Genomic DNA, 18,992 nt, shown 5'->3' on the forward strand with positions numbered 1-18,992 from the left:
TGCTGCAACACTCTTCTGTCCCCTTCATATAACAGACAATGAGGTTCCCAAAGGGTAAGTGACACCAACGATCACCTACAGCAGGTAATTGGTAGCACTGGGATTTGAATCCAGACCTGCCCGACTCCCAAACCAAGGCCATCAGGTCTTACATTGATACCCTGGCCCCCGGCCCCCAGCTTTCCCTGACTCACCAGGCCCCGGGGGACAACACAAGGAGCACAAGTACCCCCACATGCCCGTTGAGTCCACCCAGCCGCTGCCTCGGATGTTCGCAGCTCTCTGAGCTCAGGCCTGGGGCTGGGGCTGCAACGAAGCCAGGGATTACCCCCAAAATACACATCAGCAGCTTCTGCCCCATTGTCCAGCCAGGCGAGGCCACCAGGCCCTCTCTTTAGTTAGCACCCTTGCCCCTCACAGCAACTCAGTGGTCCCTCTGCGGACCCATCCCATTCTCTACACTGTGTGTTTAGGGCCTACTTCTAAGGGCATAAGGGCCCAGAAACAGGTTGGCAGGATCCCAGAATTCTCAGGGCCTCCCCACTTCTCTCTGAAATGCCCCCTGCCCACTCTCAGCCACCGGGGAAGGAAGGAATGTGCTGAGCTCCAGGAAAAGCCTTCCAGGCCTGGCAGCCAGCAAGTTCTGGGGTGTGGCCAGAACCCTCCTCCCAGGGAGGGGTGGAAGGGACAATGTGGTCAGGGCTGCTGATGGGCCTGAGGAGACCCTCACCTCATTGCAGTTCTCTCTCTCTCTTTCTCTGTCTCTCTCTCTCTTATATTCATTGATTCATTCAAACATTCATCTGTTCATTTATTCATTCAACAAACATTTACAAGTCCTTGGTGGCAGGCCCTTTACTGGGCACTAAGGGACGCTGACAGACTTAAATGCACCATGGGGGACAGGCTCAGAACGAGATCCCTAGAGGTAACATCTGAAGTCACACGAGGTTTGAGAGGGAACCAGGTAAAAAGGTAGGGTAAACACTACATGTGGAGGGATGAACGTGGGCAAAGCACCAGAGGGAAGAAGGGAACAGTTCTTTATCCAATATCAGCATTCAATGAGTACTTGGTCTTGTGCCCAGCCCCATGCTGGATGGTGCTGGGGACACAGCCTGACCAAGATCGCTGGGGCCTGCTTTCACAGAGTCCAACAGGGAGACAGACCCAGGATGGCCATGGTTGTGAAGGGGACTCAGGCAGAGGGGGTTGTTCAGGGCCTTGTTGGTGGAACCTAGGAGATGTGCCTGCTCCAGGCTAGGAAGGAAGCTCAGTGAAAACTTCCTGGAGGAGGGAACATGTAAGCCGAGGCTTGAATGATCCATAAGAGCTAGCGATAGAAGAGGGAGGGGAACAGTTTTATGGGCAGAGGGCACAGCCTGTACAAAAAACCTGAATCCAAAGAGAGCTCAGCACATAGGAAATGTCCGAGAACTGTGTCCTTGCTCATGGCTGTGTCGCCAGGGCCAAACATGCCCCTACCTTAGCATCTCTTTCTCTTGTATACATGTATTCACCAGCTATTCGCAGACACCTCTTTTGTATCCATCCCTGGGCTGGGTGGTGCTGGGGACACAGCAGTGCTTGTGACTGTGCCCTCACAGGACTCACAGTTGAAGGGGGGCAGACACTGAAGAAGTGATCAATGGAATGAGTCTGTTCTTACGCACTGAGCTAAGGGCCATGAAAGACAGATCCAGGGGGACCTGGATCTGGCCAGGGGGACCTGGCACTCTGGTAATACGGGTTTCAGGTAGAGGAAAGAGCCTGTGTGTAAAGGGCCCCTTTGAGACTGGGGAATATGAGTGTGAGTGGAAGCTGAGGAGAGGCCCAGGGTCTGCAGGGCCACGAGGAGGGGCTGAGACTTTGTCCTGAGGACCCTGGGTATCTATGGGAGACACACAGTCAGAGCTGAGTTTTAGGTAGCTGAGGTAGAAAGGGTCTGACTGTAGGTCAGGCTGGAGTCGGGAAGAAAATCCACCCGTCTGCTCAGGGTCAGACAGACGAGGGAAGCTGGTGCATGCTATTAGGTTGGTGCAAAAGTAATTGCGTGTTTTGCAATTATTTTTAACCTTTTAAACCGCAATTACTTTTGCACAAACCTAATATCTTGTCTCTCTCTGTGTCTCAGAGGGCAGATATCCTTGCTTGTTCCCACCTCAGGGTACAAGTATTCAGTTTTTGCCACTAAGTAAGATGTTAGCTGTCAGTTTTGTGTAGCTGTCCTTTAGCAGGTGAAAGAAGCTGCTTTCCCTAGTTTGCAGTAAGTTTCCTCGTCATGAATGGTATGTCCCTTTCTCTTTCTCTCTTTCTGTCTCTCTGTGTGCCTATGTCTATATTCCTCCCTTTGTCTCTGTCTCCATGTCTGTCTCGTTCCCTCTATGTTTATTTCTCTTTCTCTGTCTGTCTCTCTGTGTCTCTTGTTTTCCCTCACCCGAGGGGGTGTGACCATGGGAAGTTGAGTTCAGGGGTTGGCACCAGTGTCCCGGTTCTGACCAAGGCCATCTCAATAAACACAGGACATCCTGCAGGGCTAGGGAAGGAGGTAGAAGCTTCTGCTCAGGGACCACGCTCTCCCCACCCAGTCTGAGTTAAGCAGGAGCCAGGTCCCACCCAGTGCAGCCAATGGAAACTGATATCTCCCTCACGGCCCATCCTCAGTGCTTGCTCCTGCCCCCGGCCCTCTCTACTGAGCTCCAGTCCCAGGGCCTAGCCACCTGGATGCCTCCCCCGGGGTGTCCCCCCACCTCCTTGCACCACACTGTCCTTCTCTGGCCTGTGTCAACTGCAGACCTGCTTCTCCTTCTGGTCACCATCCAAGTTGGCCCCACTGTCCCCCAGTCCCTAGCTAGGTCTCTTCCTAGGCCTTCCTCCATCCCAGTTCATCATTCCCACAGCCAGTCCTCTCTAACGTCTCTCCCCTCCCTGTAGCTGCTCTGTTCCTTCCCAGCCTCCCCTCTGGGTTCCTGGGCTCGTTTCACCTTCCCACGACCATGCCCACCTGGCAGCCAGAAAGATCCCTTTACTGCTAGATCCCTTTATCCTAGTGCCTTCAGAGCGAAGTCTCTCCTCCAACACCTTGTGTGCCCTGGCTCATGCCCACCCCTTCAGCCCCATCACTGACCTTACCACTTTCCCCCTCATTCTAGTCAAACCCAGCAGCTTACAGATCCCTGAAAAGGTTGTAGGGTCCCTCACCTCCTAATCCTTGCACATGCTGCTCCCTCTTCTTAGAACACTCTTCCCTCAGAACAACAGCCCTTTGAGGTGGGTACTGTTACTGTTCCAACTTAGAAATGAGGACCCTGAGGCCCAGAGAAGTTAAATACTTTGCTTATGATCACACAGCCACAGAATGGCAATGCTGAGGTTCAAACTCAGGTGGTCTGCTTTTCAAATAATTTCTGCTTTATAGTTCATTGTGTCAATAATCATTGACTAAGCATCATTACACTTCTGCACCTGGACTGCACACCCTAGGTGCTTGGTAAATGTTCATTGGATGGGTGAATTGGACAGGGGTGGTAGGTGAGCCTTGAAAGGTGCAGGATTCAGATCCCAGAGGACTGGGATAAATTCTGAAGGCCCAGAGCAAGGGAGAAATGTGGTCAGATTTGCGTTTGACAGAGGGCCAGGCACACAATAGATACACATACATTTTTTTCCTGAATGAGGGAAGGAAAAATGGAAGGGAGGAAGGTAGGAGAAGGAAATCAAGGACAGAAAAGAAGTGCATGTGTGACGGGGGTCCCTGTGAATGCCTATGCAGGGGAACTGGCCTGGGGAGTGTCGTGGTGGGAATACACAGAGGCTCTGTGAAAGGCAGCAGCAGTGCCAGAGCTGGCGGCTCAGCAAGGAATGGTGTGGGCCCTGGAATCTGCTGGCCTCCTGGGGTTGAGCCTGAAGGCGGAGGGGCACACCAGAGCTAGGGACCCTGCACAATCTTCCAGGGCTCGACATGGGGAGACTGGGGCAGGTCCTCAGGCATGAGCAGTTCATAAACCTGAGGGCAGCAGGGGGATGGGACAAGGGCTGATGTAGCCCATATGGTGCTTTTATACAAAAGACATGCCCCTTCCCCGAGGCACTTGATCTCCATCTGCTGGCAAACTGTCATAATAAATATGTAAATGCATGATGTCTGAGATATGTGTGGTAGTCCCTTAAATATGGAGACTATGTGCAGTGCACAAACTGTGCAACTGTACGCAGAGGTTCTGGGGAGAAGGGGCCATCGCTGGCCAAGCAGGCACAGAGGCAGATGGGAGCATCATTGACAGGTGGGTTGGCTGTCTGCATCAGTAGGTATTACGATTATCCCCCAATTTGGCACCCAGAGACAGTAGGAACAGGCCCCCAGGGTGTTGTAAACAGGGCATTGCTGATCCCACACTGGGACTCCTGAACCACTGGACAGATCTCCAAAGAATCTAAGGCAGTAGCATCATAGACCCCCAGACTGGGCACCAGGGGGCATTGCTGAGCTCCACCTAAACTCCCAAGGTCTGGGTCTGGGTCGAAACGGAATCTGAGTCCCATCGCCCAGGGGTTGGAGTCAGGCACCGGAAGACCTTCAGCTTGGACATCAGGTCCCGTCGGGTCATTTCCACTCCCCTCCCGTGGCCGCCTCATCCACTTCCAGAAATGGGTACGACTTCCTCTGCTCCTCCAGGAAGCTCCACTCTGCCCGCCCCTTCCCGACCCGAGGGGCCCGCCCGGAGCTGCCGGCCTCCCCGAGTTCCACCCAGCTTCAGCCTCCCTTAAGCTTCCGGCCAGAGGGAAGGCGGTGGGGCCCAACGATCCTGGTGTCCCCTGTCGGCGTTTTCCCGTTCGAGGCCCAGCCGGCCCCTCAAGTCACCATCCGGCCCTCAGCTCCTCCTTCTATCCCCCGCCCCTCCCCCACCAGCACCCTGGGCGCTGCCCTGCCCCCACAGCCGCCAGGAAGGACGCCGCCTGGGTCCCGTGCCAGGCCTCTGAGTGTGCGGCCCCTCCCAGCGGGGCCAGGAATGCGGCTGGACCGCGGGGGCGGCGCAGACACCCGGCGCTGAGGCCAGCCCTGTCATACAACACAGGCAGTCAGGCAGGTGGCCTCAGCTCGCCCGGGCCTGGGTTTCTTCTAGAAGGAAAGCAGAACAGCCTGCTGTTCAGTCAAGCCACCAAATCTAGTGGCTTTATTTCTAAGTCAGCCTCCAAGCAGCCCTATTCCCTGCCCAAATTGAGATTTGAGACCCGGAGTGAAATTTATTTTTTAAAAGTTGCTGGAGTCTCCCTTTCTGTCACCATTTTCCTGGAGAAGCTGCCTCTCGGAACTCCTTGGAGAGGCTCCATCCAGCCTTCAGCTTTGTGCTTTTATTTCTAGCTCATTCTGAAAGCTCCCTTTTCCCTCTCTCCTCAGCCCCCCTAGACTCCAGGCAATGACTAGATTTCCTTATTAAAAAGTGGCCTGGGGCCCCCCTGCCACCACCACTACTATGATACACAGGCACACCAGGGAAACCTGGCTGAATATGTTCTGGGGAGTTTTCTAGAGGGCCAGTTACCAGACCTAATTGTCTGCTTCTGAGACCAATAAAACTGTAAAGTTCATGGTTTGAAACCCACCTCCTCAAGTGATGAATTCCTGGAGCCTCAGTTTGTCAACTGCAAAATGGGGATAATAAAAAAGCCCATCTTGTTATGAGGATCAAATGAGTTAACACATGTCAAGTGCTTAGAGGTATGCCGGATACACAGTCCACGGTCAATCAATATTAGAGGTTATTGTCTCACCCTCGCCTTAACCCAGAGACAAAGAAGCACACAGACTTAATATTTACCAGACCTGGTTTTTAATTTCATAAAACTGGTTGGGGTCTCTTCCCACATCTGGGAGAGAGTATCCCAGGCTAAGACCTCCGGGGAGTCAGTCCAGCACTGGGCCTCGTCCAATCACATTCCAGCCACCAGGCCCTATAGTCCATGGAGGACTGATCCCAGACTCCTCCCATCAGCCTGAGACAAGGGGACGGAGGTGAAGCTGCCAGGGACTGACTGTCTCTCTGAAGCATCCCTTTCTGTTCTAGAGGAGCCAGCCATGTCTTTCCAAGGACAGTTGTTTCAGCCACCAGGCTGTTTGGTCACCAGATAAACATCCCAGCCCTGGGGTCAGCGCCCCGGCCCTGGTGGCCGCTCCAGTGCCTGTGTGCCCACCAGCACATCCATGAGGTAGTCCAGCTCAGCCTCATCCAGCTCCGGGGCTTGTTCCTTGACCGGCCCATCCTCAGGCCCAGGTTTGAGGCCCTCAGAGGCTGGTGCCCAAAGTTCACTGTCATACATGGAAGTGTCAATGTCCTCAAACAGGCCCTCGAGCCCATCGTCCAGAAGACAGCCAGTAGCTGGGCCCAACAAGTCCAAGGCACCCAGGCCAGGGGGGGCTCCCCCCGTGGGGCGGCCAGGTGGCCCCTCGTCTGCCAAGGGCTGGGGGGCCTGGCTTAAACCCTCGATATGACTGAGGTCCTCCAGGAGGCTGGCCATGGAGGCTGAGAGGGCAGCGTCTGAACTAGCCAGCAAGTTGTCAGCCATGCCAGGGGCTGCAGGCACACTAGGCACAGGTGGCAGGGAGGCTGTGGGCACCATGGATGCCTGGATGCGCCGCAGCGTGTTCACTACCAGCACCAGGTGCCGCAAGTCTGGCTCACTCTGCCGCAGACTGTGATGAAGCTTGAGCACTGAAAGGTCAAAGAGGGAACTGGAGGCCACGGCCGGGGGTGCCTGTGCCACTGCTGGGTGGCTGGGATCCAGCCACCAGGCGTCCACTGCCAGGGCTTCCTTCTCCTCCTCCTCCTCCTCCCTCTTGCGCTTCAGGCCCTTGCTCAGCATCATCTGTGGGGAGACAAGTTCTTGAGTTACGGAAAGCCAATGTCAAGTTCAAACCCTGGTCTGACTACTGCTGCCTGTATGATCTTGGGCAAGTCACTTATCCTCTCTGAACCTAGGCTTTCTTAGAGAACCTTTACTATATGAATGATAATAGTCTACTTCCTAGAGTTGTTTTAAGGAATATATGAGATAATATCCAAAAACCACTACAACAGTGCCTGGTACATAGCAATTACTCTTATTCATAAGCACTATTATTATTAAGTATTATATTTCTTCAATGAACCATGTGAATTGTCCAGTATTCAACTTTTTTAACCTATAAAAGCAGCTGTTTCACATAGTTTAATCTAAGTTTATTGAGTATGTACTATGCATCAGACAATAAACAAATACAGGAAATGTACAGATGGTGTTAGGAAGATACTAAAAGGTTCTGGGGAGTGGTCAGGGAAGGCTCCTCAGAGGAGATAACATTTGAGTTAAGCTCTCAAGCATGAGAAGGAGTCAGCCATAGAAGAACGAGGGGAAAGCAATCCTAGAAGAGAGAACCACAGCAAAGGCAAAACAAGAGTTGGAGGCAGGATGAGCCTGTACTGAAAAAAGGCTAGTGTGTGCCAATTATACCTTAAAAAAAAAAAAAAAGACCAGTGTGGTCAGCGCACAGAGTGGCAAGGTGGGGGCAGGGGGGTGGGAAGGGTGGAGAATAGGCAGAGGCAAGGAGTTTGGATTTTATTGAGTGTGGTGGGAAGTCATTCAGGAGTTTTCAGCAGGAAGGGGAGTGGTGCTGTGAACTGATTAGGTTTCCAGAAGCTCCTCCTTGGCTACTTCGAGGATGGTGGTCGGGGGTGTAGGGAGAAGGGGGAGATCTATTCGGAGAGACTACTGCACTCTTTGGAGCAATGACGGTGGCTTGGAGTAGAGGGTGGTAGTGGACATGGAAGGAAGTTGGTCGATTCAGGATTTATTTGGGAGGCAGAGTAGACAGAGCTTGCCGGGAAATCCTGATGGGCACGGGAATCACTGAGAAAACTTTGAGGACCCACACTTTCCTTCGGGCGGGATGTGGGGGGGTCCCTGGAGTTCTAGACCACTGGCCCAAGCTTTTTTTTTGAGGAAGACAGCCTGCACGGTCCAGTCCCCGGACCCTTACCCAGTAGGACCTTAACAGTGACCCCTCATACTACTCAGAACTGGGTCCTCGTCTCCTTCCCCGTAGACCCGAGAGTCCGGAACCGCAGGAATTCAGCCCCCACCCCCACTCTAACTCCGCCCCCCTGTCCCCGCGCCCCCTAGTGGCCCCAAGCGGGCCTTCCCCCGGGGATTCCAGCCCCTCAGACCCCAGGACCCTGTACACCGCCCCCCGTCCTGGCTGTCGTTCCTGCCTGCCTGCCAGGGCAGTGCAGGCCAGGATCCCGTGGGCTGCTTTGCCCTCTCGGCCTCCGCTCGCTACCGGAAGGCAGTGGAGGCGGCGCCTCCCGAAGCGGCGGCGGGGGCGGGTGAGTCACGCAGCCGGAGCCAGAGAGCCGGCGCCTCCGCCCCCTTCCCGGGCTGCGGCGTGATTCACCCGGCCCGGCCAAGGCGGGCGGCATTTAGAGGCCCGCGCTTCTCGATCCCGGTCCGTCCCGGCACGCACCTGCCGGGCGCGGGGATCGAACCTGCCAAAGACTAAGCCGCCGGTACCCCTTCATTCCCTAGGCCCCTTTCCTTCATTTACATACCCAGTTCACCAGCTGCCAATCAGAACGAAGAGGGAGCCACCCGCAGCCAATCAGGAAGCGGCGGCGGCAGCATCACTTGCTAGCTCTCCTTCGGCAACCGGCGCCTGGGTCGCGAGACGTAGTTCTGACTCCAGCGCACGACTCCAGGCTCCTGACTCCTCTTAGCTACCGCCCACTACCGTAGCGGCCCCGCCCTACACCCAGGGATTGGCCCTGGACGGTTATGGGAGGAGCCTGTAGGGGGCAGGTTCGAAGGGAGGGAAGGTTGTATTCAGGGCGCATGCCCGGGCTCCTGCGTAAGGGTAGAGTAGAAGGTAGGGTGGCTCTTTGCTCTGGTAGGTTGTGGCAGGGAGGGGGTTTTTGCTTATCAAGGTGCAGGCCACTCACACCAACGCATGCGCTTGCCAAACTTAGCAATTGAGCTTCTTACACACCCAGCCCCAACAGGGGTCTACACTCTAGGCCAGATAGGCCTGGGTTCAAATTCTGACTCATCACTCACTTGATGTGTGACCCTAGAAAAACGCTTGACCTCTTAACCACACGAAGTCTATTAAATGGGGATCTTCTTGCCTACCTCTTGAGTTAGGAAAATTAAAATAAGATCGCATCCGTAAGAGCACTATACTAGACTCGGCAAATTTTGGGCAGTTGGACTCAAAGGTGGGAGTCAAAAGATGAGAGTGGGGGGATGCCACTGGGGTCGTATATTGGGCGCCATTCCCTAAGTAGCTGAGTGACCTTGAGCAAAGGTTTTAGTCCCTTAGAGTCTCGGTTTCCTCATCTTTATTAAAATGGAGATAGCATCTGGTGCAGAAGATTGATTTAAGGATTAAATTGAATAATTTGTGCAAAATGCTCAGAGTGGTGCACAATGTGTCCTTTTGTTAGTAGTAATAGCTGTTGTAGTGATAGAACAGGCACTTAGTTCAAGGGGGAGCACGTGGGATGGGGTATAAGTAGACAGGAGTTTAATACTTGTCTGATAGACTGAAAATGGGACTTACCTTCTTCAAGTAGAGTAGATCATTTGCTAACTCTGCTGGAGCTGTGGGAAGAACTGTTAGTTGTGAATAACACTCCTGGCCAAAGTAAGTGCTCAAAAAGTGCAAACTATACTATGCAGCATTATTTATAATTGCCAAAATATCGGAGCAACCTAGGTTTCCATCGATAGACGAATGGATAAAGAGGATGTGGTACATATTGTCAATGTAAGAATGTTCAAACCTGTAGATAATTTTTATGAGTTTATGTGAGCCAAACCGACAACATGCTGGGAAGCAAGATCTCAAATGCTCCCTCCAGCAAATGACAGTTTTGCAGCGTCTATTATGCATTTGGAATTAAATATGGAATATTTCTTCATCTTTTCTAAGTGCTAGAAATCTTTCATAATAAAAAGAGGGTAAAATGATCATTAGAGCCAGGCCCATGCTAGGAAAATTCAAATTATTTCCCCCACAGCCTATCTTGTTGGCCAGGAAAAGGAAGCACAGTCTCCAAGAGGCTTGCTCCACGTCGTACATGGAAGAGCTCACAAGAGTCATTTGATTAACATGTACAAGAATTTATTGACCGCCTACTAGGTGGTGTACACTGTTGTAAATGATGGGGTATACTGGATAAACCTCACAGGGTCTCACTTCTTATGGATTAGGGGAGGGGTGGAAAGAAAAGAAATATGAAAAGAGGTGACATGGAGTAGAGACTTGGTGAAATGAGAGAGGTAGTGAGGAAGGGTCCAGCCAGAAGGAAGGGCCAATGTGAAGGCCGGGTTGTGGGCGTGTGCTGGAGGCCCGTGTAGTTGGTCTGTATGCTGTCGGGAGCAGGTCAGAGACGTTTTTAGGCCCTTCTGAGTACTCTACGGACCTTTGTTTTTCATTCTGAGTGGGATGAGAAGACCCTGGAAGATTAATAAATGAGGAAGATAATCTCTGCCTCCGTTCAGTGACTTGAAGAAAACAAAATAGGATGGGGTTAATAGAGAGGCTTGGGGAGAAGTATCTGTAGCCAGGGTGGTCCCGTGGAGGTGACTTTGAAGCTGAGACCAGAAAGTGGAGAAGGATCCTGAAATTCAAAGAGCTGGGGGAAGGGAGAAGGAAAGAGGCCGGGCTTTAGGAAGTGAAACTAGTAGCGAAGCTACCGGGCCCAGCAGTCCTGGGGAGGAGCCTCAGCCAGCTGAGAAGGGAGGGGGATGGGGGAGCGCCCCGCCCTAGCCGGCTGCCCCACCCGGCCTCTGGGGAGGGAGGAGGCGCCGGGCCGGCTCCCGACTGCCGCCGCCTCCGGGTATCCCGCCCAGAGCGAGCCCAGGGCGGTGGGTGGGCAGCGGGGAGAGACGGGGCCTCCCTGCCTATGCCCTTAGGTGGCCGCGGCCCATCCTCCACCGAAGGACAGCGCGGGAGGGCAGGTTGGGGAACGTGGACTCTGCCCTCGGGACCCAGTTCTCTCTGCCGTGCCAGCCTTTCCACTTCTCTCGCCAGTTCTTGAACACGGCAGGAGCTCGCTCTCTCTGAGCCTCAGTTTCTTCATCTGGAAAGTGGGGGTGCTCCTCATACTGGCCTCACTGTGGTTATCTTTAGAGCAGTTAAGGAGAGCCTATTTAAACGGGAGTCAGGTCTTGCCCCCCCCACACACTCTGCTCAACACCCTCCTATGGCTACCATTTCACTCAGCGTGGAGTTCAGGTCCTCCCTGTGGGACTCCCTTAGACCTTACATGATTTAGACCCCTCAGCACTTTCACCTCCTCCTAGTACTCTTCCCTCTTGCTCACTCTGCTCCAGCCACACTGACCTCCACACCCTCTCTCAAATGCTCCACACGTCGGAGCCTTCACCCTGGCTGTTCCCTCTGCCAGGATGTCCCCCACAGATTCATTTGGCTCACTTCTCACCTCCTTCAGGTCTTTATTCCAATGTCACCTTGTCACTGAGGCCTTCTTTAGCCATTCCATCTACATAGCGACACCCCCTCATCACATTCCTGCTTTCTTTTTCTCTACAGCATTTGTTACTTACCTTTTGTGTTTATTTCAGCCTCCCCCCACTATGATGCTATATGAGAGCAGGAACTGTTTTACTCACATGCATGGAAGAGTGCCAGGCCCACAGTAAGCACTCAGTAAATTCGAGCAATTATTGGAATCCTCAGTGTGCATTAGGCCCCCTTTTACACACTTTGCACAGTCGCTTAATGAGGCAGGTAATACTCCACGTCTTGATGTTGGGACATGCTGGTGTATTTGAAGGATGGCAGAGAATAGTGTGGCTGGAGCATGGGAGCGAAGGAGTATGGGGGAGATGAGTACAGAGAGGTGGCAGGGAGGGTTGGCCATGGTGAGATCAGGAGTTCATTTTTTCAACAATAGCAAAAATGGACTTTTTTTTGAGTGCCCACCTGTGCCATGCATAGTTCTACTCACTGGGGGATACAGCTGGGCTAAGACCGACGAAACCCCTTCCTCTCAGTTTCCAATAAACCAAGAGGCAACCATAAAAAGGTAATAATTTGAGCTTGAATAGGTGCTACTATGAAAATCAAACAGAATGTGATTAATCAAACAGGGGTGGTAGTGCATCTGGACATGTTGAGCTCGGAAAGGCAGGGAAGGCCACTGAGAAGGGGAGAGTTGGATTGGTGAAGCTGTGGGGGAAATGTCTTCTGGGGAGTTAACAGCAAGTGGAAAGGCCCCAGGGACAAAATTAGGTTGGGGTCAAAGGAGACCAATGTGGCTGGAGGCGAGTAAGGGACAGTGGGAGACTAAACTGAGGAACAAGACTATCAGGTCTCAAAGGCCTTGGTGAAGTTGGGATTTTATTGAGTAGGAGAAGTCACTGTAAGTTTTAAGTAGGAAAAAGACACGATCCAGTGGGCATCCATATTGAGATGCGGAACTTCTGTGCCTTCTTGAGATCCTCTGTACCACCTCCTCTTTCTTGATTGGCACCTACCTGTTAAGTTACCCCACTGCTTTCAGACTTCAATGCAATGCCCCTCTAAGGGTGAGAATCTGGCTTTGAGCCAGAAAGCACAGGCAAAATCCCCCTCCTTTCCCTGCCTGTGGACTATGCCAAGGTGTGGTTCCTCCTTGCAACGCTTCCAGAAAAGTCCCTAATGCGTAGTCACCTGCTGCCATGTCCTCAAGTGTTTGTGGAAACATAGCCAGTTCAGCAGCAATGTTATCACATTGTATCTTCCCTAGCCTCTCTTCTCTTTTCCCCTCACTCTCACCAGCCTGGGTTTGTACCTACCAAATAGTTAAAAACCATAACTTTAGCCTGGCTCTACTTCCTAACCTGGTTTTCTGAAAAACCATTCAGCACTGGGAATCTTTGGGCATTTTTCTCCTCTGGGGTTCAGCAGCACATTTTATACAAATGAAAGGGTTGACAAAATTTTAACTGTCAGAAAGTCCTATCCTGGGCCAACCTGGTGGCTCAGGTGGTTGGAGCTCTGCGCTCCTAATGCAGAATGTCGTGGGTTCGATTCCCACGTGGGCCAGTGAGCTGCGCCCTCTACAGCTAAGATTGTGAACAACAGCTCTCCCTGGAGCTGTTGGGCAGCCGTGAGCACCGGGAGGTTGGCCTAAGCTGCGGTGGGCTGCCTCGGGCTACTGTGTGCCACGGTGAGGCGGCCGCAGCAGCCAGCCAGAGCTGCCAGGAGCTGCTGTGAGTGGCCAGACGACTGGCGACCAACTGCTTCAGTGGGGGCGGGGGGGGGGGTCAGGGAGCACAAGGCTCACAATACCAGCATGGGCCAGGGAGCTGTGTCCTACACAACTAGACTGAGAAACAGATTGAACCGTAGTGGGGGGGATAGGGGAGGTGGAAGAAGGGGGGAAAAAAAGTCCCATCCTTTGACAGGTAATTGACCTGACTCAGTTTCTCCAGGTGGCTGGGGAGTCTAAATCTACCAAGCAGCAGCAAATACAAGTTGAGAACCAGGCTCTCGAAGCAGATTAAGTTTCAGTCCTAGCTCCCTGGTACGGCTTATTAGCTGGGGGACCCTGAACAAGTGACTTGGCCTCTCTGAACCTCAGCCTCCTATGTAAAACATGATTACAGTATCTACTTCTATATGAGGATTAAACGGCTTAATTAAAATAAAGTGGGTAGAATAGTGCTCTTAACAAGCACTCAATAAACGTTATATTTAATGATGTACTTCCCCAACTTTGGCAGGGAAGGGGTACAGGTATCTAGGGAACTTACCAGATCACTCCCATTGACCCACTGAAGTTTAGAAACTTTAGACAACACCATCCCTTCCAAAATATTTTTATTAAAAAAAAAATAATTACAATCAAAAAAACCACCACAAAACCCACCTTTCTTTTAAATAATGTGGCATGGAGCAGTTTGGTTTCCACCCTATTGCACGTGGTCCGGCCTGGTTATGAATCAGGAGGCTGCTGGGACTGGGGTCCCACCAACAAGGTGGGGTTCTGCCTGGGGGGAGGAGGCCAGCCCCTCCTATTCCCTGGAGGTAAAAGAGGCAGAGCCTGGGTTTCCATAGCAACCAGGCAGTCCACCCCAGTCATCATTTGACAGGCCCAGCTTATCTTCCCTGAGGCCCCAGTGGTCACAAGGGGAGTAGGAACTGGAGGGCAAGACAGAAGAAATGCGGAAGTGGGAAATCAGACTCCCAGAAACAGGGTCTCATTAAGGCATTTGGAACAGATAAATTAATTCAGGAAGACCCACCTTCACAGAAGGCTATGGTAACCAGACACACGCACACATGCAAGACTGTTTGTGGAACCCTGAAATGGGAGGCGAGGAAGAGCCCCCACCAAAACACACAGGAGCGCGCGCGCGCGCACACACACACACACACACACACACACACACACAGGGTTGCACCCTGGGATCCAGCCCACTGAGGCTGAGATGTGAAGGGAGCATCCCCACCCCACCCCAAATCAAAGTTTTAGGATCCCAGAATGATTTCCATGATGTGATCTAGTTCATTCCACTCCCAGGACCCTGGGGCACAGAAGAGGTTGTGTGGAGGCTCCGGTGGGGCCAGTGCAGGCTCCTTCTCCACTGTGGATGTGTCAATGTCCAGAAAAAAGTCATCCAGACCAGAGTCCCCCAGGTATCGGGAGCTCAGAGCTTCTAAGAAGACTGGATCGGGCTGGGGCAGCACTTCATTCTGGGGGCCCAGGGGGGCCACTGGATTCTGAGGGGGCTCAGTCTCATCCATGGAAGTCTCTAGCTCCCTGAGAATAGAGCCGATGGTGGTCGACAGGGAGAAGTCCTCCTCACCCAGGAAGAGAGGCTCAGGGGGCAGGGCAGGTGCTGGAGCCAGACAAAGTGCGGCCTGGAGCTGCTGGAGGGTGTTGTGGATGAGGACATGCCTGCGAAGGCTGGGTGCTCGGGGGCCCAGGCTTCGCTGGACTTTGTCGAGGGAGATGCGCAGCAGGGCTTGCTGGTAGCTTCGAAGGCCTGCCGGACCCCAGTCCCACTTCTCATCTTCCTCTTCCTCCTCCAAGTCTGAGTGTTTTCTCTTCAACCCTCCTACCATGATGCCCTATGAAGAGAAGAGGGAGGGGCACGTCAGACACAGCTTGGCTAGTTCAAATCCAGAATCTCCGATATAGTTGTTGATTTTTAATGGTCTAAACCTCAGGTTTTGCATCTATAAAATGGAAATAGTATGAATCCCACAAGGCTAAGGAGAGTAAACGTATGTATGTGACTACCGTGTTTCCCCGAAAATAAGACCTACCCCGAAAATAAGCCCCCGTTAAGATCTCAGCCAGAAGGACGCATTTAGTACGTTATGACTATGTTCCAGAAGAAGACGACGTCACTGTATTTGAATAAATGTAGATTATTGTACATGAAAAATAAGACATCCTCTGATAATAAGCCCTCATGGAGCAATAATTAATGTAAGACCCGGTCTTATTTTCAGGGAAACACGGTAAGAAAACAAGACCTGACCTTAAACACAGCTGGGTTTGAATCCCACTTACTTGCCTGGGTGGCCTCAAATAGTGAATTTTCCTCCTTGAGACTCAATTCTTCATCTATAAGTTGAGGTCCCTAACCCAAGTCCTCCTGACTCTTAAAATTGTTCTTTCCACAATACTCATTTCAAATGTGACACACACAAGACAGGTGGGGAGTACACAGGCCTGGACTGGAAGCAGGAAATCTTCGGTTTTAATTCTGCCTTTCACAGTGCTCAGCTGTGTGATCTTGGAAAATGATGTGACGTTACCTCTCTGGGCCTGTTTCCTCATCTGTAAAATGGGGATTGTAAAAACTCTCACTGCATCATCAAGGAGACCCCACAGGTAATGCACAGGACCCACCACTCAGGAAATGCTTAATGAACAAGAGTTAATCGCTATTTCTTCATTTGATAGTTTTATTTATTGAGTACTTGCTATATTTGAGCAACTGGAGCCTGTTAGGGCACCTATTTGTCGAGACTCTTTCACAGAGTATATTTCTGGTCATTTCCCTCTTCTTAACTGACTGAAAGCGCTCCCAACAACGGGAGACAGGGCCTCGCATTCCCTCCGCCCGCGCGTTATGCTTCCCCCACACAAGAGCCCCACAGAAAAACTTGCTAGAACTCGATTCACGCCAAGCCCCGCCCCTCCTGACCCATCCAACCAAACCACGGATCTCTACAGGCCCCGCCCCCTCCAGGATCTTCCCTTCAGCAGCCACGCACGCCCCAATTTGGCCCAGGGGCTTGTGGGAAATGTGGGCCAATAGCCACCAGGTACCTACGTTAACTTTGAGCTTGCACTACAATCCCCAGAGAGCTCCGCAAGCCACCGGGACGAACCTCCCCCGCCCTCCCTCAGGGCATGCGCAAAGGACACCGGGGGGGGGAGTGGGGGAAGGGAACCCGGACGTCCAGCTGCCGACGCCGGCCCAGCCCCGCCCTCCGCTGCCTCTAGGGCTGTGAGTCTGAGCTCCGGGCCCGGAACACCCCTCCCCCACCCGACACTGCGGCTCTAACACTGCTTTCTCCCGGTCCTTCAGACCTCAGAAGGTCCTGGATTCTTCCCCCTAACTGCTCTTGGGTCCAGGCCCCAACACATCGCTCAAAGACTACAAATGCTCTCCGATCCACTCCGTTCGGGACAGTAGGTATCTCAATTTTGAGACCTTCCCCCGTCAACTTTCCCCTATATTCCCCCGACTTTCAAACGCCTCTAGACTTTTACCTCTGAACTCCCGCTCCGGCTCCAAGATCTGAACATGGATCTGTCCCCCAGCACCTCCTCTCCGCCACTGCCTCTGGGAAACCAAGATTCCTTGCCCCTAGTCCTCTCGCTTCTCCAAATGCCCGGGATCCTAGCCCCAACAACCTCACACCTTTTCCAGAACACTAGAGAACCGAATTCAAGCCGTCCGGAGACCCGAATTGTCCTAATGTCCAGATTCCCTGCCCTAAAAGTTCCTTCTCTGGATCTCTCAATTCTCCAAATATCCCACGGCCCAGCTTCAAACTCCCTCCACTTGAAGATCTTGCCCCAGCAACTTCGCCTCCTGTCCAGAATCTCGAACTCGGTCTCCGGTCCCCAAACCCTATCAGTCACTTTTAATCTGCGTCCCCCACTCCAGCCCAGACTCCGCCTTCACCTCCCCCAACCCAAGGCAGGTCTCAAGCCCGGCGGCCACCCCTCACCTCAGCTACAAGGTTCACAACGACTACCTCCAGGAACGTCAGCAACTCTGCGACCCTCCAGGGCTGGGTAGGGGCCTTGCTAGCCTCCCGGGGGCCTCTCCTTCTGGCCTGGGACTCACCCAGCTCCACCTCGGAGCCGAGCCGCGAGCAGCGATTGGGTGGAGTCCCGCCCGCCGCAGGGCGCGGATTGGCTGGGCGGAGCCACCAGCCTGTCTCCTGGAGACGGCTGACCCACCCCTCCCTTCCCCGGCGCCCCGACCATTTAAAGGATTCCGACTCTCCAGGGGGCGGGGCCATGTCTGTAGGGTGGAAGGTGGCGGGGACATCAAAACTGTTTCCTTTAAATCAGCTACTGTCCTCGCTCCAAGATCGTCAGCGTTACTCTCTTCGGTCCCTTTATATCAGACCCGGACACGGTCACGGAGCAAGACTGGTGGGCACGCTCCCCCCCATCCCACTTTCTGGGAGGGCGAGGCTAAAACACTCGCGGAGGCCGCGCCCTGGGGGTTCCGAGGGCGGACGCTGCCGGGCGAAGGACTACGCCACTGGAGACCAGCCAGTAGTTTGGCGCGGCGTACGTTGCTTGGGCGACCGCAGCCCGCCCCTCCACCGCCCCAGTCTTGCTCGAGGCCCCCCTCTTAATCTTCAGGACTCCTCAGCGTGTCCTCTGGTGGCAGGTCCGTTCCGCATCCTCCTGACGCTCCATCCTGCCTCTCTCAGGATGGTACCTCCGCTGCTGGAGACTCGTTCATGGCTCCCCACTACCCTGGCGACTAGAAGTGCAAACTTCTCGCTTTCACCTCAAAGCCCTTCACGGTCTGGCCTGATTCAAACTTCCCCCTTGCTCCCTACCATTCTGCCATGCCAGTTCACTTTGTTTTTCTAAAATGGCTTCAAGTGCCCTCCACCATCATGAACATAGAGATTTTATGTTTTCTTCCCTGCCATATCCCCAGTGCCTACAACTATGACAAGTACAGAGAGTACCAAAAATATTATACATTTTAAGACAGGAAAACTTTTAAAATTGTAATACTCAATATATACCAATAACAAAAGATGACTACAAGTCATGTTTGAATTTTGCAATTACAAGAGGTGCTCAAAGTGGTTACCATCAGTGTCCAGACACTTCTAATTACTGTGAACTACTGCTTGAGCAACATTGACCAAAGTGTCCACTTGTATACATTTTTTTGGCACTCCCAGTATATATACTCAAAAATGAGAACAAAAGGGAGTAAATGTACGGTAAGGGATGGAAACTAGACTTTTTTGGTGGTAAGCACACAATAGAGTACACAGATATTGAATTATAATGTTGTACACCTGAAATTTACATGTTAATAGCCAATGTTACCTCAACAAAAGCATTAATTACTGAAAAAGGTTTCTGGACCCTTAAACTTGTTTCCCCATTTTGAAACTACATTAATTCCCAGGCTGCTTCTCCTCAGGACTCAACTCAAAGGTTTCCTCCTCTTGGAAGTTTTCCCTGATACACCAGTATGGGTTGGTTCCCATAGTGTCCTATGCTACCCCATTGAGGAGCCCTGACCCCTCTGTCCATGCTTTGCCCATCCTCAACCTGGGCTGTCACTGTCTGGATTGTGGGCCCCCTGAGGACAAGTACCAAGGTTATCTGTGTCACCCACTGCTTGGTCGGCAGCATCACTTAGCACAGGGCTGGACACAAAGCAGGCAAGCAGTGAAAGCTTGTTAAATGTCCAGACAATATCGCAGAAATAAAGAG

At 52.6% G+C, this 18,992-nt stretch overlaps 2 protein-coding genes across 6 annotated transcripts; both read right to left on the minus strand.

Moving 5' to 3' along the window:
* Positions 1-5,808: 5,808 nt before the first annotated feature.
* SERTAD1 (SERTA domain containing 1) lies at positions 5,809-8,738 on the minus strand. The gene is made up of 2 exons (XM_033128763.1): positions 8,583-8,738; positions 5,809-6,864 (listed from the first exon to the last, which is right to left on the minus strand). Exon 2 carries the CDS (start codon positions 6,862-6,864, stop codon positions 6,148-6,150), a length of 717 nt encoding a protein of 238 aa, XP_032984654.1. The 5' UTR covers positions 8,583-8,738; the 3' UTR covers positions 5,809-6,147.
* A 5,106-nt stretch (positions 8,739-13,844) lies between these two features.
* SERTAD3 (SERTA domain containing 3) lies at positions 13,845-17,459 on the minus strand. Of its 5 annotated transcripts, none has more exons than XM_033128754.1 (3): positions 17,240-17,359; positions 16,776-16,848; positions 13,845-15,115 (listed from the first exon to the last, which is right to left on the minus strand). In XM_033128754.1, the coding sequence occupies exons 2-3, from the start codon at positions 16,809-16,811 to the stop codon at positions 14,513-14,515; spliced, it is 639 nt and encodes a 212-aa protein (XP_032984645.1). In that variant the 5' UTR covers positions 16,812-16,848; positions 17,240-17,359; the 3' UTR covers positions 13,845-14,512. The 5 variants fall into 5 exon arrangements, with proteins under 5 accessions (XP_032984645.1, XP_032984646.1, XP_032984648.1 ...); XM_033128755.1 differs by lacking the exon at positions 16,776-16,848 and adding an exon at positions 15,564-15,833 and having other exon boundaries at positions 17,240-17,322; XM_033128757.1 differs by lacking the exon at positions 17,240-17,359 and adding an exon at positions 15,564-15,833 and having other exon boundaries at positions 16,776-16,835.
* Between the last annotated feature and the right edge of the window lie 1,533 nt (positions 17,460-18,992).

The sequence above is a fragment of the Rhinolophus ferrumequinum genome, chromosome 15 (genome assembly GCF_004115265.2).
Source record: "Rhinolophus ferrumequinum isolate MPI-CBG mRhiFer1 chromosome 15, mRhiFer1_v1.p, whole genome shotgun sequence".
NCBI lineage: Eukaryota > Metazoa > Chordata > Mammalia > Chiroptera > Rhinolophidae > Rhinolophus > Rhinolophus ferrumequinum.

Coding starts and splice junctions, on each gene's coding strand:
- SERTAD1 (XM_033128763.1), bottom strand. CDS start 6,864: ATGATGCTGAGCAAGGGCCTGAAGCGCAAGAGGGAGGAGGAGGAGGAG.
- SERTAD3 (XM_033128754.1), bottom strand. CDS start 16,811: ATGTTCAGATCTTGGAGCCGGAGCGGGAGTTCAGAG. Junction 15,116..16,775: donor GCCGGAGCGGGAGTTCAGAG/GTAAAAGTCTAG, acceptor TTCTCTTCATAG/GGCATCATGGTAGGAGGGTT.